This window comes from Dermacentor albipictus, chromosome 1 (assembly GCF_038994185.2).
Source record: "Dermacentor albipictus isolate Rhodes 1998 colony chromosome 1, USDA_Dalb.pri_finalv2, whole genome shotgun sequence".
Classification (NCBI taxonomy): domain Eukaryota; kingdom Metazoa; phylum Arthropoda; class Arachnida; order Ixodida; family Ixodidae; genus Dermacentor; species Dermacentor albipictus.
Window position 1 is genome coordinate 313450469 of NC_091821.1, and position 17785 is coordinate 313468253.

Consider the following 17785-nt stretch of genomic DNA (forward strand, 5'->3'; position numbering starts at 1 on the left):
TCACTCGAAATGTAAAGACTTGTTGCCCTGTTATCTCAATTCCCCAACTTCATTACAATCCTGCGCCATTTACATAATCTCTTATCAAACCGGCCCATTGCATCTTTCCCCGATTAGACTACGGCTTTAATGTACAACCAAAGATTGCTTGTACCAAGTTTATGCGTCATTTGCCATTGTTCCTTGCCATTTAGCATTGGAATGAGCTGCTTGTGGAAATCGTTTCTGTCAACATCCACAATGCTTTTGTTAGCAAAATGAAGTACTTATTGCATGCCGACAGTTAGATTTGTATTGCGCTGACTGCTTAGAATTGTATTATTTTCTGTTGTTGTCACTACCATTGTAGTTGTACTTTTTCCAGCATGTTCTCAGTGTTTGCAGTGTATCTTTCAGTATGCTTTATCAAGTTATGTTCTCAGTAAATGGCACTCGTTCTGCTTCTATATTTTCATTATTTATTCACTGTGATATGTTATATAATGTTATGTAACCCCCTATGTAATGCCTGTAAGAAGGCCTTTAGGGTACATGAATAAAAAAGATAACAAGCATGGTGGCATCGTGCACAGGCAAACATGAACAGATCTCACTGGACGACCGTGAACGCTTGCTGCAGCAATGCTGGCATGACGAAGAATGCAGGCAGAGAGGAGTGAGCCCTTCGTTTGCCTCTCGCTCCAATGCATCTTTGAAACTCGAGATTATGTGACCACCAGCACTAAACATGCAAGAGACAGCCTATTAAAAGGCTGTTTAACAGTTCCTTCACCCTCTTACTCTGAACCTTCCAGCCACTGGACCAATTATGGCAGAAAAAGTAAAACATTTTGCTTTCCAGACTCTCGGCACCGATTTCCATCCAGGCAGTGGAGGATTTTGTTTTGAATAACAATCCAGAATAATTTCCAAGCATTTCTAGCAAGGCAGCATTGTTTGCCGAAATGAGGTGGGCATTAAAAAGGAGCCAGGACAAGCCAGAGTGAGATGACATGCAATACTTTTTTTTTATTGCTTTTCAATGCTTGCACTACAAAACATTCTCTTTCACGACAGTAGATGTAAATGTACGAGGACAGACGTTTTTAGCAGCGTCATAAATGGTCCGTTTTACTATGAGATGATGATGTCCAAGACAGCCTCGGAAAGCGAACCACGTGAAGGCACAAAACACTGCAAGGTGTGTAACTTTGTTTTCATTTTAATATATGAGAGGTATCCACAATGTCAGTTTAAATTAATTTTTAAATGAGGCATTCACACCAGAAAACAATGTTTATAAAGTCCATGCCCGTTACACTGGATCCACATACAGCATACTTCCGGATATAACATACCACTTTTCTCACTTAGTTTGGTCTGCCTATATACTTTCTGCTGATCCCAGCATAGTGCAGGATGCAGAAGTAATAAGTAGGGTAAAGTGCAGTGATCATAGGTTAGTGAGGGCAAGGATTCGCCACAATTTGAACAGAGAAAGAGTAAAATTGGTCAAGAAGAAACAGGTCAACTTAAAGGCAGTAAGGGTAAAAGCAGACAAATTCAGGCTGGTACTTGCAAACAAATATGTAGCCTTAGAAAAGAGAGATGATGATGATGAGATAGAAGTAATGAATGAAACCGTAACGAGGCTGGCTTCAGAGGCAGCAACTGAAGTGGGAGGCAAGGCACCAAGACAACCAGTAGGCAAGCCTCCCAAGTAACAAGGGACCTAATAAAAAAACGACAAAGAATGAAAATGTCCAACTCAAGAGATAAGATAGAATTCGCGGAACTGTCAAAACTGATCAACAAGGCGAAAATAAGTGATATTCGAAATTATAACGCAAGAAAGACTGAAGAAGCCGTAAAAAATGGATGCAGCCTGAAATCAGTGAGAAAGGAACTTGGTCTAGGACAAACCAAGATGTATGCACTGAAAGATAAGCAGGGCAACATCATCAGCAAACTCGAAGGTATAATAAATACAGAGGAAGAATTCTATACTGACCTGTACAGTACCCAGAGCACTCAGAAGTCCATTCAGAATGACAATGAACAGGATACAGAAACTCTTCCTATAACTAGAGATCAGGTCAGAAGGGCTTTGTAAGACATGAAACGGGGAAAAGCAGCAGGTGAAGATCAAAGGTGGAGGAGATATAATGCTTGAAAAACTGGCAGCTCTCTATACGAAATGTTTATCACCTACAAGGGTTCCAGAAAACTGGAAGAATGCGAACATTATACTAATCCACAAAAAGGGAGACATTAAAGAACTGAAAAATTATAGCCCTATTAGCTTACTCCCAGTATTATATAAAATATATACCAAAATAATCTCCAATAGAATCAGGGTAACACCGGACTATTGTTAACCAAGGGAACAGGCTGGCTTCAGGAAGGGATACTCTACAATGAATCACAACCATGTCATCAATCAGGTTATCAAGAAATTCGCAGAGTACAGTAAGCCTCTTTATATATTGCTTTCATCGATTACGAAAAGGCATTTGATCCAGTAGAGATACCAGCAGTCATAGAGGCATTACATAACCAAGAAGTACAGACCACTTGCATAAATATCCTGGAAAATATCTACACAGATTGCACAGCTAGCTGAATTCTCCACAAGAAAAGTAGGAAGATCCCCATAAAGAAAGGGGTCAGACAGGGAGACACAATCTCTCCAATGCTATTCACTGCGTGCTTGGTATTCAAGCACGCAGTGAATATTCAAGCTATTCAAGCTACGCAAGAATATTCAAGAAGTATTCAAGCTATTCAACTGGGAAGGTTTGGGAGTAAGGATCGACAGCGAATACCTCAGCAACCTTCGGTCTGCCGATGACATTGTTCTATTCGGCAACACTGCAGACGAGTTGCAAAAAATGATTGAGGACCTTAACAGGAAGAATGCAAGAGTGGGGTTAAGGATTAATATGCAGAAGACAAAGATAATGATGAGTAACCAGGCAAGGGAACAAGAGTTCAGGATCCCCTGTCAGCCTCTAGAGTCTGTGAAGGAGTATGTTTACCTAGGTCAATTACTCACAGGGGGACCCTGATCGTGAGAAGGAAATTTACAGAAGAATAAAAATGGGTTGGAGTGCATTCGGCAGACTTTGTCAGATCCTGACTGGAAGCTTACCATTGTCATTGAAAAGGAAGGTATACAATCAGTGCATTTTACCGGTGCTGACATATGGGGCAGAGACTTGGAGACTGACAAAGAAGCTTGAGAACAAGATAAGGACCGCGCAAAGAGCAATGTAGAGTGCTAGGCATAATGTTAAGAGACAGAAAGAGGGCGGTTTGGATCAGAGAGCAAACCGGTATAGACAATATTCTAATCGGCATCAAGAGTAAAAAATGGAGCTGGGCAGGTCATGTAATGCGCTGGTTAGATAACCGTTGGCCCATTAGGGTTACAGAATGGTTACCAAGAGAAGGGAAGCGTAGTAGAGGACGGCAGAAGACTAGGTGGTGCGATGAAATTAGGAAATTTGCGGGTGCAAGTTGGAATCGGTTGGCACAGGGCAGAGGTAATTGGAGATTGCAGGGAGAGGCCTTCGTCCTGCATTGGACATAAAATAGGCTGCTGCTGCTGATATATTATCAATGCAACAAATTCCACATTTAAAGCAGCCGGCTATAACAGACCATCGAGCACAATTGGCAGATTTTTGGGAAATTTTTGTCTTGATAGTATAAATACAATGCGGTGATGTGCACGTGTGGAAATGCACTTGTTCTTAAGAAACAAATATACTAGTGGCAAGCTTCCTACATTGGCGTACCGTGCAGCACCCAACACTGAGTTTTTGGGTTGATGACGTAGCCAACTCACCGCCGCCCACTTCTGTTGGCTCAGTGTCAGTGTCAAGAGTGCTCCTAGGCTTCAGCACCTTAGCTTTAAACTTATAGCATTCAGCAATTCAAAAACAACCGCCGAAGGTTGCAATATGCACAGTTTTGATAATGCTTTATTTCTCATTGTATCATTTGAACAAAAACGAAGGCTGCTATTCGCAATGTCCAGAATGCAAATCGTATGGTCCAGCCAAGCCACCTCATGTGCAGTGCAGCAGTGGCCAGGTGCAGAGCTTGAGTTGAACTTGCCTGGTACAGCAGCTCTCATACGTGCTACAGGTTTGACCGTGATCATCACTTGTCTTTCAGAGAGGGCAGTCGCATGTTAATACCAGGCTGCGCTCCCTGAAACGCCACTTTCTGCAGCTGCTGGCAGGTGGCGACACAAGTTTATGCTTGTGCTGTCACAGAAGCAGCTTGCATCCCCCTAAGTGCAGGCAAATTTGCACTTCTTAAAACTAGGCAATTAACTGTGCCAAGTGTTATACTAAACGACGTAGACTCAAAACACCGATCTCTCTGCAAAACTTGAGCAAGATAGTGCAACATCAGCGCAAAATCTTTTTTCAAACAGGCGCACCAAAATATGCAGGGTCCTGACTGGGATTTCACTGGATTTCATTGTAATTGTATGCATCACATCTTGTTTTATAGCATTTAATTAAATGCTTCACATAAATTCGAACATGCGTGCTGAATTTGGATAATGTTTTGTATAGTCGACTTCCATTAATTTGACCCTGACCGACAAAATTGAAGTTATCCGGTGAATCGCATTAAACAAGATGCAGCAAAAACATCAAATCACACTATAGATTCATTTAGCAGTATTTTCTCTATTTTAACACTCCCCTGAATCCCATGTGCACCCACTATCTAAGCGTCCAAAGTAGTAAGCTGACACAAATTATATTAAAGCTCCTAAACAAAGACTTGCCATCGATTTTTTAGCATGAAAGATGGTTGCACAATGGCAACCATTTTTTTAAGGTTATCATCGTGACACGGTATTATAAAGTTGGCTTTGCCGCACTATATCCGTGTTATGCGGCGAATAACGCAAACGTTGTGAAGAAGGTTTAGTGTTTGATTGCACTACGCAGGCAATTTTCTACGTGCTTTTAATTTAAAAAAGAAAGAAATAAAAGCACGTTAGAATCGGGTACATACCATAATCAAGAATGGCAGCTATGGAAAATATGCTCTTGAAGATCTTCCTAACGTGAGCCGAAAATAAGCTTTTTTCGACGAGAGATGCTGCATGCTCAACACATTCACTCTCCCCTAAGCTTTGCTGAGTCAGGCACTGCCATAAAGGGGTCGCTATCAGGGTCACCGTAAGGGCTAGGCACGTGCATGCTGATAGGTGAAGTTTGAATTATTCGGTGAAGGGCAATTTTAGGATCGAAATAACAGAAATTTGGGCCCACAGAAATGCATGGATGCTGGCCAAGACCTTCGACCAGGATCGAATTAACCAAAAAATTTAATTAACCAGAGTTGAATTAACGCAAGTCTACTGTACTGAGGTTCAACTGTGAATGTAAAAAAGCCACAGACCTTGAGGAAGGCATGAAACCTAGGCCGCTGCCGGTCGCACTGGGCGAGGGTTTCTTTGGCACGCTCGAAGGAGTTGACAAAAGGTGGGTAGGCCTTCTCAAATGCCTCACGGTGTGCTAATACGGCTTCACCCACTGCATGATCGTCAGACCAGGTGCGTAGCATTGCCTGCAGCTGGAGCTGCAGGCTGCGATGCACCTCGTAAATGGGCGGCAGGTGTCCAAAAATGAGCCGCACCTCGGCAGAGTCCAGCAGCGGCTCCCCCGCCATGCTGCTTGGGTCCTCCAGGGGTGCCTTGAACAGCTGCAACCACAACAAGTCTGATGATTGACTGATGGATGCACATTAGTTTCAACCAGCTACAACCTACATCAACGTGCATAAGTGTTGCTGCATTCCATGCACATCAAGTGCAGCTGCTACATCCAGAAATCATACCTGTGACCACTTCTCAGCAGTGGAATGACATAGCTTGAAAATTGGTGCGGCTGTCTGTTAACACTGTTTGTTTAACCGGTGTAAAATTGATGTTTGTTTTTAACACCTTTGTCAACATTAATAGTTGCCTTATTAGAACTAATCTAACAACAATTTCATCAAGAGGCAAACTTTAATTTAGCTCTCGAGTAATAACATTTAACAGTTTTCAGATACAGTGCAAATAAAATAATTCCATATCACAAAAAAAAACAAAACAAAAAAACCTGAGGTTTAGAGCATGGAATCATTTAGTTATGTTGAGTGTTGCCCTCTAGTTATTGTCCAAACATTAGACAATTTCAATAAAACTTTAATTTCGTAGGTATAACATAAGTTTTGCTTTCGAAGCATTTCTCTTTGCAAGCAATACATTGTTCCCAACTTTTGACAATATTGGCAAATATTTGACATTGATATGCACGCTTGGTGACTTCCTTTCACTGCATAACAAAAAGTGATTATTTCTTTGAAAACGTGGAACTTCTGATGCAGCAGCAAAAATGCATTTGGAATGCATTTTGGAATGCCTTCTGAACTGCTTCTTGAGGAATAACAGACAACTCCTAGGAGATGGAACATCCTTTCCACTGTAAGTGTCACACAGCACGTGAATTTAGGAGTAGACAACTGGCCAAAGAACCCTCATATGCTACATTATGACATCAAGGGTGCCTGTAGTTGACAAGATGCTCCACTTTCACCACCATGGCTGTGAGTGCTCCTGGCTAACACTCCCCAAGGTTCATGAAGTAGACATAAAAATTGTGGGAGTTTGGGCATTTGCAGTGCAGTTGTGCAACACCGTTGTGCCAGCCACCACTACGGCCTATGCCACGGTGTTGGAAAGGTTTTCGGCTGCAGTGACGATGCCTCTGGAGCAATAAAAAACCAGAAACATTTTTTTTCTTTTTTCTTTCTGCCGAAAGGTGGCAACACACAAATCACAGCCCTCTTCGCTATGTCAATAGGTTCATGCGAGACACTTCCTGCACATGTTTAGCACGAACAAAGGGTGTGGAAAAAACCGTCTTAAAATGTCTGCACCAGTTAAAGGTGACCGTTCTAGAGTGCTATATGTGTAAGAGCCAAAAATGTGGTGTACTATGCTAACAGTCATCACGCTTGGTAATGTGAATCTGATCTCATGGCTGCGTTTTGATCATATTAAAATTGACATGTTCCTTACGCGTATCATATTTATTTGTTCTTCACACAATCGAGAGCCCTTAAATATAGGTTATTATCTATCATGTAAATAAATAGCTAATATTTGACATTGATGTGCACGCTTGGTGACTTCCTCTCACTGCGTAATAAAAAGTGATTATTTCTGTGAAAACGTGGAACTTCTGATGCAGCAGCAAACATAATCCAGATGGCAATATTCAAGCGAATATGTCGAGCAGCGATCATGAGGGAGTAAATTAAACCAGAAGCATTTACCAAAATGTACAATAGGAGTTATTCTCTTCATGTTCAGTTTGCAACTGAGGTAAGCTGACTTCACTCTTCAATGGCCAGATAGAATATCTACTATGCACCGCTAATAACTCCAATAACCCTGTACACATATGCTGGTAACAGACTGCATTAGGCAAGCCCAAGGTAATGAAGAATGCAAACAAATGGGCAACAATTTGTGAAGGACAGATATGAAGCTGTTTCCTGAAGGAGGGGCTGTCTCTATTTTCTTTCAACTTTATGGTAGCAAAGTGTGTTAGTAATGAGAATGCAATTTCATATGCAGTTTTCACATATTACCTATGAAATAAATTTTCCTTTATAACAGCAGTCGTAGCTTGAGGATCAGTTCCGTCTCGTTCGGAAAGACTTCGCTGATGTCTGAGGCAGGCAGACGCAACCGTAAGCTGTTATGTACGCACCTCGTGAATTCCCGGTAGGCGCTGACAGTTTTTCTTTCTCTCATTTTCGTTTTTTTTCTCAACACATTTAAGTGCTGTTCAAATTCCCCGAAAATATATTGTGTATATAGCTGCGTTCATGGCCGCACGCGTATGGGGAGACTCTGCAACAGCAGTTGTAAAGTTCACATACAGATTTTAATAACATCAAAAAACGGTCGTAGTTTGCGTCTATTTGTTTCTTCAACATTTGCACTTATATTCGTTTTCACGTGTTTCCATTTGGGCTCCTGTAGATCGCGAGCATGTATTCACAGCTGGTAAAGTGCAAGTATTTCAAGTGCAGCGGCAAAAGGGACGTCAATAGCTTTCTCGTGCAAAGTGTACAAACAATGTCTAACTGATCGCAGACGCATTCGCTGTAGCCTAAAGGAGGTATCATATAAGCGCTTTCCAAGCGTAGAGCTAAGTCACTTCCAAGGTCACCTATTTTACCTGCGGCTCAGAACCATATTGTTCTGGTGGCCTGTCTCCCCATTCTGAGGATTTGCCCTTTGAGCGAAAGTCTCTGTCACTGAACCCTCCTCACACCCAACATCTCAGCCTTGGGCAGTGCATCAGGATCAGTTCAGCCTCGCTCGGAAAGATTTCTCCAACGCCTGAGGCAGGCAGACGCGACAGTAAGCTGCTTGGTGTACCTCTGTCCAAACGTGACTCGTGAATGCCCGGTAAGAGCCGATTGTTTTTCTTTCTTTCATTTTCTCAACTAGGCTAGCTTCAGAAGTAGCAATTGAAGTGGGAGGTAAGGCACCAAGGCAACGAGTAGGTTGTGGGGTTCTCGCCTGTGCTCTTGGGACAAAGGATTGACAACACAGTAGTGCAAACAATTACAAGGGCAATTATTGCACCTTTCATAGACTAATGCTTGCTAGCCGAGTTGCCATCCACAAAACATGCCGATGGGCATGCGACAAATCGCGGAAGTCCGACTCACCGCAACTGGATAACGAGCGAATATGTTCGTCCCATGCTGGACACCAATGCCTGGTCGTACGCGCGTGTGGTCATGCGAATGGTGGCGCGTTTGAACAATGGTGTTCAAACCGGGGTAGGCCTCATGAGACTGTCTCGCAGAAGCATGGATCGGTGCATGCACAGAACGTCCGCGCTGCTTGCCGACCCCGAACCAAAGAGGAAGAGCCTTCTCGTTTTTGTGCCCAAGTAACCCCGCCATTAGGTGGCGTTAGCAGAGCAACACTCGCGCCATCTCTCTTACTACCCTGCAAGCATACCGAACGCCGCAGTAAAGTCACGTGGTGAAGCCAGATTACAGGAGATGGGAGCTATGCGAGAAAACATATCAGAACATATAGAAAACATATTGTGGGGACGAATGAGAGTTGCGAATCCCCACAAGGTAAGCTCTTCCAAGCAACAAAGCACCTAATAAAGAAATGACAAAGAATGAAAGTGTGTAACTCAAGAGATCAGATATAATTCGCACAACTGTCAAAACTAATCAACAAGGACAAAATAAGGGATATTCGAAATTAAAACATGAGAAAGACTGAGGAAGCAGTAAAAGAAAGGGCGCAGCCAGAAATCAATGAGAAGAAAACCTGGCATCAGACAAACCAAGATGTATGCACTCAAAGATAAGCAGGGTAATATCAACAGCAAAATCGAAGATATAGTAAAAGCAGCAGAAAAATTCTATACTGCCCTGTACAGTACCCAGAGGACTCAGGAGAACTCCATTCGGAATGATAATGGACAGGTTACAGAGCCTCCTTCTATAACTAGCGATGAAGTTAGAAGGGCCTTGCAAGACATGAAATGGAGAAAGGTGGCAGGAGACGGACTACCAGTCGATTTAATCACAGATGGAGGAGACATAATCCTTGAAAAACTTTATACGAACTGTCCATCAACTTCAAGGGTCCCAGATAACGGGAAGAATACCAACATTATACTAATCCACAAAATAAGAGACGTTAAAGAATTGAAAAATTATAGGCCCATTAGCTTAACTCTAGTATTATATAAAATATTCACCACGATAATCTCCCATAGAATAAGGGCAATGCTGGTCTTCCGTCAACCAAGGGAACTGGCAGGTTTCATAAGGGATACTCTACAATGAATCACATCCATGTCATCAATCAGGCAATCGAGAAATCTGCAGAGTACAATCAGCCTCTCTATATGGCTTTCATAGATTACGAAAAGGCATTTGATTCAGTGGAAATACCAGCAATCATCCAGGCATTACGTAATCAAGGAGCAAAGGAGTCTTACGTAAATATCTTGGAAAATATGTACAGAGATTCCACAGCTACCTTATTTCTCCACAAGAAAAGTAGAAAGATACCTATAATGAAAGGGGTCAGAAGGGTGACACAATCTCTCAAATGCTATTCACTAGGTGCTTGGAAGATGTATTCAAGCTATTAAACAGGGAAGGCTTAGGAGTAAGGATCAACACAAATGTCTCAGCAACCTTCAGTTTTTAGATGACATTGTCCTGTTCAGCAACACTGGGAATGAGTTACAACAAATGATTGTTCATATCATGAGAAGCCAACAAACAGACGCCAAGGAAAACATAGGGGAAATTAGTTGTACTTATTAATTGAATTATAGAAATGATAATTTAATGGCAATGAAAATGGATGAAAAAAATTGGCAGTGGCCATTCCAGAAACCTTGCAACGCTTGTTTCGTGCATGAGAAGCCTTACTCTACGAAAAAATTGCATCTGAAGGGTCCGAATACCGTTATTGCAATTCAAATCTCCTGCCTCTCTACAGGGGAGTGGTGACATTGCATACACCCACAACGCACTGTGCTCGCGTCGGTAAGTAAGACGGCGCTCAAGAGACATCAGTAGCCAGCCAAGACAGAGCGGTGGATTCGCTGCTGCAGCTGCTTTTTGGCCAAGTGGGGTATACCCTTCACGCATTCCGCAACATCACATGGAATTTGAATTCTCTGTACTTGCAGTTGGTGCAAGTTTCGCTAGCCAGCAAAACCAGGCGCTGCACTACGTGATAACGATACTACTGAGACGTGAAAGCGTGGGCGACGCAGAGGTGAGCGAAAACGAAATCTTTATACTGCCCGTGTCATTGTCAGGGGTAATTTAACTGAGTTCTTCTTTCTATGACCGAAATAGAACTCGACAAGTAGCATATTATTTCGTCTTATAATAAAATACAAGGATGTTTTCTGCAACGAGTGCTTGAGTACTAGTGACAGAATTTAACCGAGGAGTGCTTTCGTCATTGGGCAAGTACTTGAATGTCCCAGGGGAGTCTGATCATGTCCTGCATTTACCTCAATTTCTCGATTATTAATCTCTGTTCACGATAATATTGACGCCTTAGATATTCTCTAGTACTAATCTATCACTTTAGCTGTACTTAATATTTGCCTTTACAGGGTGTCTACCAAGTTGAAATTTCCAAATTCCCTGAGTTTTCCAGGTTTTACCTGAGCCCCTTTGCGAAATTCCCTGAATGAGCCAGAACTTTGTTTTATGTCAAGACAGGCTGACACCACGTTGCCCGATGCTGTCACTCCCTAGTAAGCATGTTGAAACAAAAAAAAAAATGACTTAATGCAGTTTGAATAGTAAGGAGTAATATCTATTTTATTTAAAAAGAAAACAGAAGGAAGGTGTTAGTAAAATGCACAGCGAAAGAAATGGTAAAGCCCATTCCAAATTGAGTCGAACATTTTCAAATACGAATGAAAAGGAGATGCACACATAAGTAAATATTTTTTAATATCAGCTATTTCTATGAACTGATGGCAAGCTCATATGTATGAGGTCCTGAACTTTGTCACAACTAAGGTTCTCTCTCAGCAGCTGGGAAGTCAACCTCAACTGTCCTGACATACTCTCAGCCCATACACAACATCTCAGTGTTGGGTTTCACTGCTTAAACAATTTATTTTGGTTTGGATGAGGGACACCTGTGTCTCAGCGTCAGCCAACACTTAGTTTTTTTGCTCAAGCTCCTTCAAAAAGGCGACGGCACCCTTCCTTTCCCGTTAATTCCTCAGTGCGTCGGTCCTTTCTCTTCTCATCCTCCTTCTACCACGCTTTCACCACATGGATCATCTGAAGCATTCTCTTGGTCAGTTGTACAGTCAACATTTGATTTTTCGGACTTCCATGGGGCCGCAAAAAGAATTGAAAAAAAAAAAACGGGCAGTCTGAAAAAAATTAATGCATGTCTTTAACTGCCTTTAAGGGCTAAAATTACCACAGGCACGTCTGAAAAAGCTCTGAAGGCCTTCCAGTACGCTTATTAGGCATATCAGGGCTTGTACTGTGACAGGAGACGGGGTGCACGCATGTGTAATTAAGGAACACATACTGTCCCGTGACAATTGCCCCCTTCCCACGCTTGTTATGCTTCACCGCTTAACAATAGTGTGCTGAGGCGAAGCTAACTTTCGGAGACTGGCATTACGCAACGCGCTGTGCTCTGCGAGCTTCAACGCCAATCGCGAGGGTTACAAAGGCGGAGTCGGTGCCATTGGTGATAGCGGCGAATTCTTTCAATGAAAAACACGGCACCGCACGGCAAGAAGCTTAATAGCGAAGGTAGAAGCAGCTAGGCCTAACGTTGCCGCGGTGGTGGTTACGGCTGCCAGCGGATCTGCCTGCGAGAGTGCCGGTTCGAGGCGGCGAGATAACCAATATAGCGGCGGTGGCGGCTTTGATTAATGCCATTTCAGACCTGCAGTCAGGGCGATATACACTGACTATATGGAGTACGTGGTGATGCCGCAAAACCGTGCAAATTATCGGGCATGTCCGAAAAATTGGGCGTCTAGAAAATCGGTCGTTAACTACTCTGGCAATACATCGTGCCGATGACACGGCGTCAATGACGATTCGTTGCCATTCCTCTGTTACTGGAGCCAGCATTAACACGACTTTCGTTCCCTTTCAATAAAGGTACAGCTAACTTTCCCTGATGGAAGCACAAATTCCCTGAGTTTTCCCCGAGTTTTTCCAGACTGTTCAAATTCCCTGAGAATTCCCGGTTTTCCCGGTTGGTAGACACCCTGCTTTAGTGTACCTTTAGGGACCGTGCAAAGAGGGATGGAACAAAGAATATTAGGCATAACATAAGAGTCGGGAAGAGAGCGGTGTGGATCAGAGAGCAAACAGGGATAACCGATATTCCAATTGACAGTAAGAGAAAGAAATGGAGCTGAGCAGGTCATGTAATGCGTGGGTTAGATAACCGGTAAACTATTAGGGTTACAGAATGGGTGCCAAGAGAAGGGAAGCGCAGTTGAGGAGGGCAGAAGACTAGGTGGGGTGATAAAATCAATAATTTTGCAGGCGCTAGCTGCAATCAGTTAGCGCAGGACAGGGGTAATTGTAGATCGCAGGAAGAGGCCTTCGTCCTGCAGTGGACATAAAATAGGCTGATGATGTAGCTCGAGAATTTATGTATTCACTGTTCTGGAATGCTAAATATTACAGTGGTACCAACATAATTTGAGGGCAGAGTGGTGCTCTATATACTGAAAGTTAAACAAAAAAGAAAGCCTGCCACTGTTTTGTGAGCAGCACAATTTCTATACAGCAGACTTCCATTAATTTGACTCCAGTTAATTCAATCACGACTGAAGGTCCCGGCTTGCACCTATGCATTTCTATAGGCCCAAACTTTCATAATTTCAACCTTAAAATTGGCGTTCAGCAAATAATTCGAATTTGACCAGTCACCATGACCCAGACACTATTGGTGTCAGACATGACCCCAGTAGCGGTAACATGCCTAAGCGAAGTTTAGGATACGGTGAGCACGTGTCAACTCCCGTTGAAAGTGCTCATTTCCAGCCGGTCCAAGAAAGATTTTCATACACAGAAGCTAAAAATGTGCAGTTACGGTATTTACTCTGTTCTAAGATGTTCCTTTTATTTTTCGAGAGAACTGGGCTGCAAATCGCCTGTGCGGTGCAAGTGGTTACGAAACCAAAACCGTGTTTGCAACATTTATATGCTTTACCACATAAGATATTATTGCGGCGAAGCTGACTTTAGAAAGCCAGCAGCCATTGTGCAACACATTGGAACCTTGCCCATTTTTCTGGCTTAAAAATTGGGTGCATGTTAGACTTCTATTTTGTTTAGAAGCTTTAAAATCATTTCTGTTAGTTTTCCACTTTGGACACATAGAAAGTGAGTGCACATTTGATTCAGGGACATGTTAGAATCTGGAAAATACTGCAAAATGAATCAGTGGTGTGTATTGATGCTTTTTTTGCATCTTTTTTAAATCAACCTGCCGGATAATTCTATTAATTTCATCGGTCCTGCCAGGGTTGAATTAATGGAAGACGACTGATCTTCATGTAATCATCTACGGATACTGTGATGGTCCTTAGATGGAATGCACGACACAGGAACATTTTGGATAATAAGAAGCCTTTATATGACCAGGCTCAGAACAAACATAAGTTAACATGCTAAGAAAGCCATCTAAGTGCACCTAAGAAACCCAAGACATGCTACAAGTTACATGCTACATGCACACAGTATCAGTTGCAAGTTTAGAGTGATAGAAAGAACACGAGTAAGAAAGTCCTAATGTATTTACAAAGTTTGTCAAAGTCATAGTGTTGACTTGATGTCATCGACTTTGCCGACTCACTGGTGAGGAACCTGGAATCGCTGGTGGCAATGTCGGGTCGATACAGTTGCACCACTCGGGACCTCTTCACTAGGCCTGCGGAGCATAGCTGCAGGAGCTCAGGCACATTCTCATGATGAAGGTACCGTCAGGCCGTTGCAGTGGTTGTCAGTTGCACCTGCTCAGCCGCTCAGCCAACGGATTGTAATCACCACAGAAGCTGGGGCGCAGCCTCTACTGTGTTGGCAACTGTCTCCATGAACCACCAGGCTGATCTGGACTCCAGGCTGCCTTCCTCTTCACCATCTCAGGTCGTAGGTGGGGCTCATTCCTTCTACTCTCCATGTGTCCTGGCGCTGTTTCTTTAATAACTTCTACGCATTTCGCACTGATTGGCGAGCTCACCTCTGTGTCCACAGCTCTGTGCCCTTCCATTTGCCACTTGCTGCCACGTTCCTGAGCCTTTCTTCTTTTGCCTCAAGCTGTCTTCTTTCTTCTCTTCGATTTTTTATTCCTTTGGTCATAACAGTACAAGCATAACAAGGGCAAGCTTCCCACGACGGCATGCCACCAGAAATCCCTGCTGGCAAGGCCGCATGAACTGGCGACCAAAGTTATGGTTTGGTATCAAGTCGACAAAACTCCTTGCAACGGTCATACGGCACTTGGAAAGTGGAGGAATCTGCTCAGCAAAGAAAGTAGGGGCATGGGCGACAGTTTAAATGGTGGCAACTTGGTTCATTGTCACCATGTTTTCGACATTGTCTACGTAGTCATCCCCCCAAAAAATGAGCCCGAGAAAATGAGCCCGTGAGACACCTCTGAAATTTCGGTTGCCATTCTTACATTGTTTTTTTTGGAGTAGGTGGGCAGTGCCATGGTGAAGTCCATATATTTAACCACATCTGAAAAATTAAGCATTTGAGAAATCGGTTGGCGACTGTTTCGTCAATAGGATTTTTTTTCTGTGTTATTTTGTCTGCTTCATGCGAAGGCTGCAGGTCCTTGGACATTACCCTTTCAACGTTTGTAAACTTAAGACATATGCGAACATCTTAGTCGCATGCTTTATTTGTCGCATACAAATGGTTGTTTCGTCTACTTGAGTTTTGCATGCATGTAGCCTTTCAAAAATGTTCTGGTTATAGTGTGGTAACACTTACCATATTTATTTGAATATAAAGTAAGGTTTGGTCCTAGAATCCTTAGCCTCGAAGTCACCCCCTGCCATATAAGCGAATTTCACCTTTAATGTGGCTTGACGGCAGTGCATGCAGCCATGCCATGAAGCCACATTATAAAGCAAAATTCGTGCTGCCAAAAAGCCTAAAGGCCAAATTCGCATATAAGCCGCACTCCGTGTGATGAAGCTCTTTTCCCCCTGTTTTATGGTCACCATTTTGTGTTTTGACAGTGTTAGTAATTCAGTATTCAGGGCAATCCGCGCAGAGTCCGAATAATCCGTCGCCTACTCTATATCACCTTAGTGTTCATATTAGTTCTTTTCTTGGGTCCCCCACTTGCACCCTTACCTTATAAGTGTGACCGCCTTACATTCGAATATATACAGTATATGCACATACTTGCAACCATGGTGCCTTATGTTATAAGTGGTCTACAGACTAGAAAGATAAGTACATCACTGTCAATTGCAGCCTTTCTGCTTCAACTCTCGCACAAGGTCTACAACTAGTCAACTAACATTGGTGAGCATTTTATCAAAACCACACACGTGAATTTTCCATTTTTGGCCTCTGCATCGGTTCAGGGGTTGTGGCATACTGTTGCTGAACACAAAATTGTGGGTGCGGTTCCTGGCTGTGGCAGCCACTTTCCAAGAGGGGCGGAATGCAAAAATGCTCGAATATCACACTTTGGATGCATATCCAAGAATTCCAGTTAGTTCAAATTAATGCAGAGCACTTTATGTCATCTCTTATGGCTTCTGTGTTGCCTCAGGTGATTAAATCCCATCAATCAACCTTTTCAACTTTCAGGGAGGCCGAAGCTAATACAGAGATTAGTTGCCATACCGTGAGAATGGAGTGCAGGATGGCAACGTAGTTGGTCTCGGTCTGGAGTAGCTCCAAGCAGACCTGCTGCCGCTTGGACATGCGGGTCATGTCAGATGGCTCTTTGTTCTCCTGGCCCTCTGTGTCGAGCACTGCAGTGAGCATTATACGGCTGATGGTCCTTGGAAATTTGACTGTTGTGCTATAATCTGACCTATGTACAATTGTTTCCAAAAACAAACTATGAAAGTGGAAGCGACTGGATAACAAAGTGATCATAAAAAGGGTCCCTGAAATTTCAGTCATACCTAGGAGAATTGTTTAAGCATAGAAAGTATGTCTCCAAGAATGCTTTCTTCCAAAAGCTTTATGACAGCAGGCTATATTACGAAAGCTACAGAATTATCCCTTTCCCAAGCCCCTCCACCGCCCCTTACCTCACCCCCAACTCGTTTTCCATGAAGTCATGGCTATGTCCCACCTCCTTGGACACTATGTTGTCAGGTCATGCCAACTTTGTCTATTTTCAGTTGGTTTTAACAAAGTGTGCTCCCACAATTTTCTGAAGTATCTTTGCTGGTTACTGTGATGATGGTGGTCTCTAAATTAAGTTTACATACAGCGCTTGCATCTTCTACAGCGTGCAGTCATTGCAGCACTCTTTTTGGCTGTACTTCTAGCAAACATGGATGAATGCTGGTTCACTGCATTGGCAAACCTGTACAAGAACTCAATTTATGTTCCCCTGTCCTACAAAAAGATATTACTGCTTCCAAATATTTTATAAGGAACCTGAGCGCAACTTCATGTGAGGTAATCCTTTCCCTGTCCCACCGGCAGCTGTTGCCACTCCACTAGTGTTTATTTACCTTGTGGCATTCTATTTGACCACTTCTCTTCCTCCCCATGCTGCCCACAAGCCTTCCATATAAGCTTTTTATTCTACTTTTCTTTTTCCGCACATCTGCACAGATGCACACTACAAACAGCAGCAGAAAGTCCACATTCTCAAGTGGAAGTGCATCACTTCTTTGAGAACAATATGTTTATTGCATTTGCACTTCCGCTTTTTAAAGGTAAGCTAATTACTACACATGCAGTTGAACCCACTTATAACAATACTGGTTTTAACAATTTGGCAGAAGGAACAATAAGCAGCTTACTACAATGCTGCGTTATTGGTTATAACAATTGAATCTGGCTACCGTATGTCAGCGCCAGAAGAAAAAAAAAACATAAAGAAAAGAACAAAGAAATGCAAGCCGCTGCACTCGCCTTTGTATTACACACCTTCACTACACCCGCCTTTATGTCGCACACCCTGCATAGCACACCTTTGTCTAATTGCTCTACACAT

General features: G+C 42.9%; 1 protein-coding gene across 2 annotated transcripts in view; it reads right to left on the reverse strand.

Moving 5' to 3' along the window:
* Positions 1-17785, reverse strand: part of LOC135904760 (protein ECT2-like) — a 106871-nt gene that overhangs the window by 44011 nt on the left and 45075 nt on the right. For both annotated transcript variants that reach the window (XM_065435743.2, XM_065435733.2), the window contains exons 12-13: positions 16450-16580; positions 5413-5715 (exon numbers count right to left, since the gene is read on the reverse strand). In XM_065435743.2, coding sequence (XP_065291815.2) covers positions 5413-5715; positions 16450-16580 — 434 coding nt within the window. The remainder of the gene's footprint in view (positions 1-5412; positions 5716-16449; positions 16581-17785) is intronic.